Raw genomic sequence first — 12501 nt, 5'->3', positions numbered from 1 at the left:
ATTGATGGGATGTGTGGCACTGCCTTCTTGCCTTATCCATATGTCAGCAGATGATGGGAGAGAGGATCTGATAGGTTCCCGGGTGTTTATAGCCAAGGTCTGATACCCAACGTAAAATATATTCAGAGTAAAAGGTAAAGGGACCCCTGACCGTTAGGTCCAGTTGCGAACGACTCTGGGGTTGCAGCGCTCATCTTGCTTTACTGGCCGAGGGAGCTGGCATACAGCTTCTGGGTCATGTGGCCAGCATGACTAAGCTGCTTCTGGCGAACCAGAGCAGCGCACAGGAACGCCATTTACCTTCCCGCTGGTACCTATTTATCTACTTGCACTTTGGCGTGCTTTCGAACTGCTAGGTTAGCAGGAGCTGGGACTGAGCAATGGGAGCTCACCCTGTCGCAGGGATTCGAACCGCCGACCTTCTAATCGGCAAGCCCTAGGCTCAGTGGTTTAGACCACAGCGCCACCTGCGTCCCTATTTATTCAGAGTAGACCCACTGAAATCCAGTAACTTTTGAGAGGTAGTATGGTTTGAGAGTTGGACTAGGACTGCGGAGACCCAGATTTAAATCCCCACTCAGCCATGAAGCTCACAAGAGTGATTTCAGGCCATTCACTATCCCTCTGCCAGACCATAACATGCAGGGTTGATGTAAAAATGAAAAAAAGGAAGAGCTAGTGTATACTGTCATGAATTCCTTGGAGAAAGGGTGTGGTATAAATGCAATTAATCATAATACTTTAGAGAAAGACACTTTGGAGAGTGCCAAAGTACATATAAAAGGCTTGTCACAGGGGATAGCGACATCATCAGACAAGCTGGCAGAATAATCTGCTCACTGAGCCTCCACCTCCTCTTTTAACAACGGTTATATGTCTTCTGGTTAATCAGTCATTTGCCACAGATGCTTTCTGTGTTTTCAGACCCTGGGAGCCTTCTTTAACCCAAACATGCATCTGGGGATTACCTTCTACCATAAAATTGCGTGGTTCTAGTGCTGCTGTCAAATTGCATCCCAACCAACCAGCTGATGACCAGTGGATGCCAGGTACAACCCAGTTATTGATGCCATACCAAACAGAAGGGAATGTTTTAAAATAGAAGCTGCCTTACCACGAGTCATCTAGCTTGGTATTGTCCGCACTGACCTGCAGCTGCTCGCCAGGATTTCAAACTCGGGTTTTTTCCAGCCCCACGTAGAGATGCTAGAGGTTGAACCTGAGCAAAGTAGATGCTCTACAACACATGGTTGCTGGCCACCATGCAGCTAGGTGGGTCACAAATTGCCCAGACCTGCAAGAAGATCCAGGGGACACTGTGTACTGATGGGACACATCATAGAGATCTCCAGTGTCTGTCCATGAGGCAGGGAACGTTCTGTCCCAGAGCTAAACATCATCCAAAACAGACCAGGAACGAGCTCTCCGATTTGTCTGTCTGGTTGATCTTGTGGTAATGGCTTTGCATGGATTCTGGTTTGCTTTTCTTCTGGAGGCCTTTGACCTTCTAATCCCCCTGAAATAATCCTCACCCTTCCCCGTCTGTTTGTTTGTTTTTTCACTTCAGTGCATTTTTAAGAAGTTCGCAGTTCCTTCTTGGGTAGCCCAGGTGTTTATAAGCCCTCATTGTGGCTCTTTTGCTCACACTAACTGGTAATGGGCAGGGATCCATAGGGAGCCTGGTGGAAGGAAGCAGAGAAGGCTGTTCGAGGCTGTCTCTTGCAAAGCCAGCATGTGGTTGAAGTTCTGTACATATGTGGTTTTAAAGGGATTAATTTCCAGTGCTAGTCCTGCTCCGGCAAGTAGTCTAGGAACATTGAACATAGATGTGCAGTGTGCGTGTGTCAGATTACAGCAACAGCCCTCCCAAACCCCTAATCTTGTTGAAGATGTTCGTAGACATTGCAGACCCTACAGGTGTATAAACTGGGTGGATGCAATTAGGATCCTGTTTGTTTGTTTGTTTGCTGTTTTGCAGAGTCTGAACATATATAGGGCAGTCTGGGGTCTGCTGTCCTGATCCCAGTCTGCCCCCACACCTTCAAGCATAGTCTTTGTCCTTTTTATTCTTCTTTAGAACACACTTTGAAACTTGGGGGAAAAAATGTCCAGAAGGCTTTTTATGATTGTCTGCTAATGCTGACTTGTTTATTTTGGGTGTATGCTGCCTGTTACCATCTGGTTTGTACTGATTATATTTTATTATCCTAGCTGTCAGCCACTTTATGATTTTTTTTAAAAGAGATAAATATGTAAATAAAAAAAAGCAGGGCTTTGGTCTCTTTGATGCCACACCACCACCACTTCATGAAGCAATTGACCCATCACAGGGCTCTGGCTGCTCATCGTGCATTCAGTACTGTGCCCCAAACTTGTGGTGCTCCTTCCCAACTGATATTAGACAGGCACCCTCCATGCTGAGCTTCAGGCACATGACTTCAGACCCCATCTGCACTATACATTTAAGGCAGTATCATAGCATTCCAAATAGTCATGGTTCCCCCCCCCCAAAAAAATCCTGGGAGCTGTAGTACCTTGGTAAGGGTGCTGAGAGTTCTTAGGAGACATCTATTCCCCTCACAGAGCCGGTTGAATAATCCATTCCTCTTCCCAGGTAACTCCCAGATACCAGGACAGATTGCCACCTTATCGTCTCATAAAATCCAACAAAATAATTTAAAACAAATGAAAGACTGTGCATCAGACAACAGAGGTTGCCCCACAGAACTCTTTAGCTGTTAAGGACCAGGGCAGAAAGTTGCATCTTGGCAAATGGCAGAAACTACGGTATTTAACAAGGATGCTCGATGCACCAGAATTCCACATTTTGGGAATTCCACATTTTGGGAACTACACTGCAAAAATTTGGAGAAGTGTGGAATTATGGAAGGATGGCTGCGTTTCAGTTCATGTCTTGTTTTGGAAAAGAGCAAATTAAATAATTTCACTTTTAAAGGTGACCTGAAGCAATTATCTCCCCCATACCTAGTAGAAGATTTCTACTATTACCACTAAATTGTGCCACAAAAAACATATGTAAAGCAACAATGCCACCATTATTAACTGGTTCCTCCAAATTTGAGAGAGAGGGAAAAGACGCACATAAAACTAATTTTTTTCTGGCTTGGATGCTTTCTGGAGCTTTGTGTTTTGAAAGTTTTAAAAATAATTCTCTCCCAAATGTTCACACTCAAGCCTGCAACTCCATGAATGAATTTAGAAGGAACCTCTGCTCCCCAAGCAGCTGCTAGTTTCTTGAGTGCTGCTGCAGGAGATCTTATTAAAAAGAGTACGTTTACATGAGAGTTGCTACTGTGGTGCTTTTTTAAAGGTTTGCGGGGGAAGAGGTTTGTGCTGAGCTATTTGAATGACCAATTATTTCAGTGGCTCAGCTCTAAAAATGACTGCCTCTGGATCCAAATCTCTTTAATGATATTGGAGATCAGCAGATGGGGTCAGGGATATAAGAAACACCAAAGAAACGTTCATTTTTTGATCTCACACCATCTGAATTGATCGGGTCTCATGTTTCTCAAGTCAGTCATGTCTTATGGGTTAATTAAGTTGACAAAAAAAGAGTTGACAAAATATGAATGGAGAACAAATTCCTAACATATAGGCACGAAGAAGTGAGGAACAAGGGGCTCCCAGCAGGGAGTTAGATGCGCGAGGCCTGAATCATACACCACGTTTTGCTGTCTGTGGGTTGTAGTCACTGGTTCTATCAGTGCAGTTTTCCCCGATCCGGAGCATACAGGTGAAACTCAAAAAAATTAGAATATCGTGGATAGGTTCATTTCTTTCAGTAATTCAACTTAAAAGGTGAGATAGACTCATGACATGCAAAGCGAGATATGTCAAGCCTTTATTTGTTATAATTGTGATGATTATGGCGTACAGCTGATGAGAACCCCAAATTAACAATTTCAACTTTTGGGTCTTATCAGCTGTGCGCCATAATATCACTATTATAACAAACAAAGGCTTGACATATCTCGCTTTGCATGTCATGAGTCTATCTTATATATTAAACTCCAGTAGCTAATGAAAACAATTGCTTACATAAATGGACTTTTCCACGATATTCTAATTTTTCGAGTTTCACCTGTATGTGGGTGGGGCACAGGGTGAATCAGTGGGAGGGGTTGATGGTCATGTTGCTCTAACAGAACTAGGATCAAACACCCTACCGTTTAATACTCCTATCACATTCAAAGTTAAGAATCGTCTGGATTTACTTGTGCTCCCAAAAGTTAAGGAAATCATAAGCTAAGGATTTGGCCTTCACTTTGGCACTACTAGGATATGTCCTGTTCCGTCTCCCAAATTATGCTCCCTTGCAGATTAGGCTCCATGCACTCACGCTTTCTGCCCTGCCTTTCCATAGAAAATGCCTAAGAAAATGAAATTGCACAATAAAAAATTACCAATCAAGATAACAACAAACACAATATGCAATAATACAGCAGAAGCAAGGTAACAACTAGGAGAACAGCAGCTAAAAGGTCAAGTGGTTTGCTCAACACAATCCCTCCAGAATTGCCATCTTCCTTTTTATTTGAGGTGTTTCTCCATCTGCCCTGAGGGAGGTCCAGAGGGTGGCAGCACAAAAGTGGGCCTTTTTCAGTGGTGGCTCCCTGGTTCTAGAATGCTCTCTTTAGGGGGTCATTAGCTGCTGTTAGATGCTAAGCAAAAACATCTCTTTTCGGTCAGGCTTTAGGCCTTTAACTTGGAGAGTTTAGATATTGTGGCCTCTTTTAGTGGATGGGATATGCTAGATTGCTTTTATTTATTAAAAAATGTTTTTAGCTTTAGCTTTGTTTTAGCTTGATACTAGTTTTAATATTAGTATTATATTGTAAGTCGCTTTGAGTTTACATTTTGTAAAAAGAAGCAACATGCAAGTAAAATTAATAATAACGTTAAGTCATTATGACAAAAGCAGCACCTTCCTGTGATACAAGTGACTTCATACAAACTAAGGTTACTTACCTCTTTGCAGCAGCAGCAGCAGCAGCAGCAGCAGCAGCAGCGGTGAATCAAACAAGCCTTAACATTTGACCTTCTTGACCAAAACAAACCTTGTATTACAAAATCAAGCTAAGCATGCCTGGCTAATGAACTCATCTCAAGATAGGCTTTTCCTTCCCTGAGTGAACTTTAGGAATGCAGCATCTTTTCCTGTTTTTTGCTTCAGAGGGAATCTCTGTGTGAATATTTCTACACTCAGCTGCACCAGTTATTCACAACTTGTTGGCCAAACTTTGCTGTCTGCCCCCAGACAGACCCATACAGTATTAGTGTAATCCTGGGAAATTAGTGGTTGTTCTTTTTTAAAATCTAAACATATGGTAACAGTCCAGAGCATCCAGATAAAAGGCAGTTCCACTGGATTTTTGAAGTTAGATGCTGCACACAGGTAGGGGTGGATGAATCTATTTGGATACTCTGAGTTCCTTATTTCTCCAACCTAAAATTTGTTGCTCCACATTTCCAAAGCAATTCGTGATTTTTGAAAGAAACCATCATGAAAAGTAGTCAGCATTTAGTACAGATTTCTCCCAGTAAACATGTTTTTGTATGCAGTTTTGACTAATATAGCAATATATCCATTAAAAAGCGATTTTTCACGATTGTAATGCATTTTGTTATTTACACAAATATATGCATTTTACTGCCCCTAGTCTCTGTATTTTTGTGCAGATTGTTTGGCTGGAGAACTACATCACAAAATTGGAAGGCGTGTGGATTTCAAAGGATTGGTTTGAGAAGTGTAAATTAGGTGGCTTCTCATTGAATTGCAAGCACAGTCACATTTCTGTACCATCTTTCTTCCTCCCCCCTTACTTTGAAGATGGGGGTTTCCTACATATTTTAAGCACTGCAAGTAATGCATGACTGCTGGAGCTATGGGAATAGAATTAAGCTAGGGACAAAAGGCTGCATGCATGAAACTAAATCCAGGCAAGAAAGAAATTCTTCTGTCTGAATGTTCAACAAGTGCTGGAAGGGGTTCACTCCTCCTAAAAATGATTGATCACACATTGGGGGTACCCTTCAACTGATCTTAGACCTGCATTTTCAGACCTCAGTTGCAACCAGGCATCACTTTCTTGCATGTGTGTAATTTGCCTACATCTTATGGCCTCAACTGTGATGCATTTTTGGTGAAAAGTGTTGCTGCTGTTGCTCTTCATGAAATTTCCAACTTTATTTCACAAAAGTGAGAGGCTGTAACTGCACTTTCTAGGATAATCAAAGATTAGGCATTAGTGGCAGGTTTCCCTTACCATCTTTAGCAATTCAAGAAGAAGAAGAAGAAGAAGAAGAAGAAGAAGAAGAAGAGGAGGAGGAGTTGTTGTTTGGATTTGTTATCCCGCTTTATCACTACCTGAAGGAGTCTCAAAGCGGCTAACATTCTCCTCTCCCTTCCTCCCCCACAACAAACACTCTGTGAGGTGAGTGGGGCTGAGAGACTTCAAAGAAGTGTGACTAGCCCAAGGTCACCCAGCGGCTGCATGTGGAGGAGTGGAGACACAAACCCGGTTCACCAGATTACGAGTCTACCGCTCTTAACCACTACACCACACTGGCTATGTAATATATGATACAGAAAGACACCCCCCCCCCCACCTGCAGTCTACAAATCTATGTGATGACTATTCACTGTCTGCTCCTTCTGGGATAAAAAGTCGGTGGGAGTACATACTTCCTACTGACTTGCACTGCTGAATGAAATAAAAAGTGCTTTCAAAAAGGAAATATATTCTTATTGTCTAAAATATTCACCTGTGAAAGGCTCTTTGGAAACCACAGGGGGAGCTTGAGAAGATAAGCAACTGGGAAAAAAAGGCTGCAGCAACATGGTTTTCATTTACTCTTGTGAATGAAAAAAGTGAGACACAAAAGCTATTCTTTTCTTTCTTAACCATATTTTAATTTAATAAAACATGGCTTTATGCTTCTGTTTGACAGCAAACATAAGAAAGATAACACAAAGTTTTTTCATAGTCACAAATGTAAATATGCCTTCTTGTGACAGGCAGGCTTCAATTAAAAATAGCTTTAATTTTACTTAAAGAACAGGTACCTCGAATATGAAAATTAGGAGACTTATGTCCCTTACAAGAAAGGGGACATTTGTTCCTTGTGAATGTTTTTTCTTTTAAAAAAAATGGTGGAAAGAAGGAAAAATGCCGCTACTGGAAGTTCTCTTTAAACCACTGCTAATAGACAGTTCATCCATTTTCTAAAGCTTTTAAAGAACCTAATTGTGGTGTTGGGGGGGGGGGGCTAAGTGGAAAGTTAATTATTTCTTGCTGGCTCACTTGCATGAAGAAGGCACAACTTGAGCAGTGATAAAGTCAGTAAACAAAAATTTTACTGAAATAATTCAATAACACAGATACGGGAGTTTGTTTTTAAGTGTAAAGCTAAAGTCATACACAAGAAAGATGGACAGACCCTTTCCCCAAGACTAATATGAATACAATAAATATGGAGTTGTACATACTCAAATCTGTACACACAAACTTCGCCCCACAGCCATAAAAATTTACATTTAACAGTGCAACATATAATTTAATCGTTTATTTCATCAGACGTAAGATTTTTTTATTTATTTTGTTTTACTTACGAAACACAAGTAACTACTTGGTTTTAATATACATATAATATATATATAATTTTGACAATCTGTACAGTATTCTAAACATAAAACTCCAAAAAAAGGCACAATTGTCTATACAACATGTACAAAAATGGCCGGAGCTGACAAGAAACAACAATTATTGGTCAAAAATTCATGATTGCACAAAGATTAGTAATGAGTTTGTGTCAGAAAAAAATGTGCTTTAAGTAAAAGGGAGGTTTGCAAGAAAACCTGTTACTTTAAAAAAAACAACGAAAAAAAAACACACACACACAACCCAACGTAAAACCAAAAAACCCTAGGTTTCTATTATAAGTCTGTCCTCATCGTCGCTGCTGCCGTCACTAAACTCCACAGTATTTTGCCTCTCGGGCAACCCTTTCCGCCTATGCGCTTGTCTATCTAGAGAGACAGTCCGATGTCTGGGGCAATTGGGTAAAACGTCAGAATTCACCTTCATAGGAGGCTCTGAAGCAGAAGCCTGTTCGACCTGAACAGAATTGATATTGCACTTTGGTTTCGTATGACTCTGTGAGTCAGGCTTTTCAGTGTCCAGTTTACCTGGGCTATCGTGCCGTTGGTACTCGCTTGAAGGATCAGCCTCCAAACGACTTCCAATGCTGTACTGCTGGTTGGCGGGTCCCACCTGAGGAGATGTAGCACTGGTGACTGGAGCAGCAGCAGCAGCATCGCCAGCGACACTCGCAGGACCCTGATGTGGACAAGTTTCAGAAGCTTTGCTACTAGAAGCTGGTGTTTCTGGAATGCCCTGCCCATCTGCAGTCACAGGGCTGACCGAAGGGATTAAAGTCGGCAGTGCTATGTTTAATATCTGCAGACCTGGAATGTGTGTCTGAGGGCTTGAATTGCTCTGAGGGGAAGGGTTTGCAGCCAACACTTGTAGGCCTACGGCGTTCAGCGTTAATCCCGAAGGGTGTATTTGCGGAGTGATGTTGGTGTTCGTCAGGCCTAAGATGTTCACCGTCTCCATGCTCAACGATTGAAGGGGCTGCAGGGTTGGTGCGCTCAGGCTCTGGATTCCTGGTACATTGATCTGGCCTATTGGGATGCAAGGAACAACGCTGTTCACTTCAGCAACGCTGAGATGATTTGCAGTGCCAGACATTGCACATGCTGGGTCGCCAAGTGCACTTGTAGTTCTGTGGATCACGCTAACGGCAGGAATAGTGAGCTGTACCGGCCCAGCCTGAATGGGGAGGAACGTAGAGTATGTGGCCAAGCCAGCAGGTACCACATGGATTCCGCCCACTGGAATCATCCCGTAAGGGGTCTTGGTTTGTTGCTGCGAGTGCAAAGGGAGGTGGCTAAACAGGTGAGTCTGAGGAGGTGCTGATTTCATGATCTGTTGCTGATGCTCCTCGGGCTTCTGCGGTTGCATCTCTGAGAAAGGCGAGGCCATTGAAGGAACAACTGTGGAGGTTTGTGTACTCCGGTCAACGGGTGGAGAAGGAAGTCTTGTAGAAGTTATGCTCTAGTGTAACAGAAAGAATAATAATTTAAAAACCATCAATAAGCAAACAACATTGTCTAGGTTTATTTCTTAAGATGTGAGAGCAGCCAACCACAGGAGAGTTGGGCATCCTCTAAAAAAACACTCCTCCCTAAGTGCTGCATGTTGATCATTTTTGACAGATTCTGCTGAGTCTCCTGTTTTTTAGTTCCATTTGTGGCTATTCTGCTTTGAACATTTGGAGCATTCTTTGCCCTTGGCAGCCCAGATTGCTTCCTCTATTGGCCAAAGTAGAGCCACCTTTGTTTCTAGTCACCATATTTTTCGCTCCATAAGACGCACCCTTTTCCCTCCTGAAAAGGAAGGGGAAATGTCTGTGCGTCCTATGGAGCGAATGCACTTACTGCAGCGGGATCCCTCGAGTGGAGGGATGCCTCTGCTGCCGGAGCCATGGCTTCCAGTGGTGTGGGAGGGAGGAGCAGCTCGAAATCAGGCTGCTCCGCCTTCCCCTGCCGCCGCGGACATCTCTCCCCCCCCCCACGCTGCCAGCATGCTCACTACCAGGCTCCCCCTGCCTCCTCCGCCCCCTTTGCTGGTGTAGGAAGGGGGCGGGAGAGACAGGGGGAGCCCGGTAGCGATGCTGTAGTGATGCTGCCTGGCTCCCCCTGCCCCTTCTGACACCGGCGGGGGAGGCGGGGGGAGCCTGGTATTATCGCTACAGCATTGCTTCTGGGCTCCCCCCGCCTCCCCCGCCGGCTTGTTTTTGCGAAGGGAGGCGGCTGGGAGCTACCAGCAGCATCCCTCCGCCGCCCCCCACCTCCGTCGCGTTCAGCGAGAGGCGGCTGAGGGATGCTGCTGGTTGCTCCCCGCCAACCCGTTCGCCAAAGCAGGCTTGTATTTGCTAAGGAGTTGGCGGGGAACAACCAGCAGCATCCCTCCGCTGCCCCTCCCAGTCTTTTAGAGGAAGAAAAATATATTTTTCTTGTTTTCCTCCTCTAAAAACGAGGTGTGCTCTATGGGTTGGTGCACCCTATGGAGCGAAAAATACGGTAAATACAAGAAGGCCCAAACCATTCTGTCCCTTCCTCCATCCCAACACAGCTCAAAAACCAATTTTCTAAAAGAGATATGTTTGCTAATATTCTACTATTGTTAAAAAAAAAATAGAAGTCAATCAGAATGTGCTATTTCAGTGCATTTGATTTCCAAAGAGTCACATAGGTCATGCAGATATATAGCAGCTTTAAAAGTACTTCTATATGGTATAGTTTTGCACGCTCGTGGTTCTTTGCATTGCTAGCTATGACAAAATTCAGACTCTTTCTCCTTCTATTGCTGGTAATGGGGAAGCTCTGTTTCCAAGCATGGGTCAAGCCTGGCTGAATAGTAGTTTATAAGTATTTATACATATATGTATGGGTAGCATTATTTGCCTCCCAGCAATGAACTTGGAAGTGTGTGTGTTAATCTGCTCTTCATGAAACATGTGTGTTACTCTACCAATGGCTACTAGCCATGATAGCTATGTTCTGCCTCTACTGTTGGAGGTGGTATATCTCCGAATAGCAGTTTCTGAGGATCAGCTGCAAGGAGAGCCCTGTTGTGCTCATGTCCTGCTTGTGAGCATCCCACGTGGGCTTCTGGTTGGGTCTTTTGCAGGGTTCGAGTTAATTCTATACTTTGTGCAATTGGTGTACAGATTACACCTAACACAAGTGAAATGAATTATCTGTTCACCTTGGAAGTTACTGTCGTAACAGTAGGAGCAATAGCAGAACTTCCCAATGCTTCTTCTGGATAGTCCACATACATCTGATGGCATGGAGACTTGGGAACAGTCTCAGAGGAGACAGCAGGATCTGTGCCTGTTGCTCTGTCTTGTCCTTCGTTTGCTTCTCTGGGAACAGCTGTAAGCAGTGGCCCTGAGCTCCTGCAGTCCGACTGCACTGTACTAAGTACCGTCATCTTTGTGAGAAGTGCTTTGGGCAGCCCATCCATAGAGTCTGTGTGAACCCCAGCAAAGCAATCTGCAATTCTGATTTCTTCATCAGCACTTGAGATCTCCTGAGAAACGTTTCTAGATGGATGATGTTGTGGGCTGGCTGAAACGGAGGGAGTGGCAGATAAAACTGATTCAGCTTGGCTGTCTTCATCATCATCTTCGTTATCATTGTCATCATCGTCTGGCCCTTCTGAATCCTCTGCATCAAATCCAGACCGATCATAACCCAGCCGCTGCTTTTCACCTATGAGGGCAAAATTAAATGCACACATTTAGAGCATGATTCAATATACTGGTAATCTTGTTGCCTAAAACTTAAGAGTCTAGTTATGTTTAACAATTATAACAAGAGGGATGTAGTCTTTTTCATTTCCCAACTTAACTGCACATTAGTGCTCTTACACCCATAGTCACCCCATTCAGTAGAAGCTCATCTGCTATTAGACCCCTTAAAAAATAATTAAAAGTGCCCAGCACAAAACCCCTGAACCTAATTGTCTGTAATCTGACAGGCTTTGCCAACCTTGGAGAAGCTACTTTGACTGCAAATTTTATTCATGTCTGCCAAAAGGAAAACAGTCATCTTTTTCTAATTATTATTTCCTAGTAACAAATTGGAGGGGCGCAGAGAGGAGAGGGCAAAGCCTTTTTTTCCCAGGGACAGATTCTGAGGCCAGGCTGGACCGAACAACCCCACAGTGCCTTGGACTGAGATGGGCTGTTTCCCAAAGTACTGAGCTGGGGTCCAAACTCTGTGGTCTGTGCACACCCCTAACAGGTTTGCAATCATGCATTTGTGAATATAATTTCTGCACTTCATGTTTTAGCTCCTTTATATGCATGAGCTGGAACAAGCCCAAGGAAAGCCCCCTTTCTTGGTCTTCCTCCTCCTGGATGGTTGGAAAAAAGGCTTCTATGGTGGTCAGCTTCACTTTCCACAAGCCATGACCCATCATAATGTATGAATGAGAGATCGTGGTTTACAACAAAGTGTGGTTGGTTAAATAACCCAGCTTCATATCCCATGTTTTTCTATCTTTCTATCTTTTTTTTTTTTTTTGCTGAACTATTAGAAATGTAAAGAACTCCTTACAATCTATTGCTGTTAACAGAAAAGTTACTAAGGAAAGCAGACTGAGAACTTTGATCACACAGCAGAAATGCTTTCACACCCGAAGGCCAGGAACTTATAGATTTCAAGTAGGAAGAAAATTAAGCGCAGGTTTCAATGTTTACTTTTCTCCCCTACAGCTTTTAAAATTAAAACCTCACATTACCAAGAAAGAAAGAAACCCCAAACACCTTAATTCAAGCTGTAAGTTTTTATAGTTCCCAGGTGCTCAAGCTCATTCTATACAGGAACCACTCACAAATCTA

General features: G+C 43.4%; 1 protein-coding gene across 9 annotated transcripts in view; it reads right to left on the bottom strand.

The window, feature by feature from the left end:
- Positions 1–7359: 7359 nt before the first annotated feature.
- HIVEP1 (HIVEP zinc finger 1) overlaps positions 7360–12501 on the bottom strand; it is a 90146-nt gene continuing 85004 nt past the window's right edge. For 7 of the 9 annotated variants that reach the window (XM_033154568.1, XM_033154573.1, XM_033154570.1 and 4 more), the window contains 2 exons: positions 10860–11368; positions 7950–9143 (listed from right to left, as the gene is read on the bottom strand). In XM_033154568.1, coding sequence (XP_033010459.1) covers positions 7950–9143; positions 10860–11368 — 1703 coding nt within the window. Of the gene's footprint in view, positions 9144–10859; positions 11369–12501 lie in introns of all 9 variants that reach the window. The other 2 variants (XM_033154571.1, XM_033154576.1) reach the window with 1 other exon arrangement.

The sequence above is a fragment of the Lacerta agilis genome, chromosome 7, assembly GCF_009819535.1.
Source record: "Lacerta agilis isolate rLacAgi1 chromosome 7, rLacAgi1.pri, whole genome shotgun sequence".
NCBI lineage: Eukaryota > Metazoa > Chordata > Lepidosauria > Squamata > Lacertidae > Lacerta > Lacerta agilis.
Note: the sequence above shows the minus strand (reverse complement) of the source record. Positions and strands in the feature narration are given on the sequence as shown.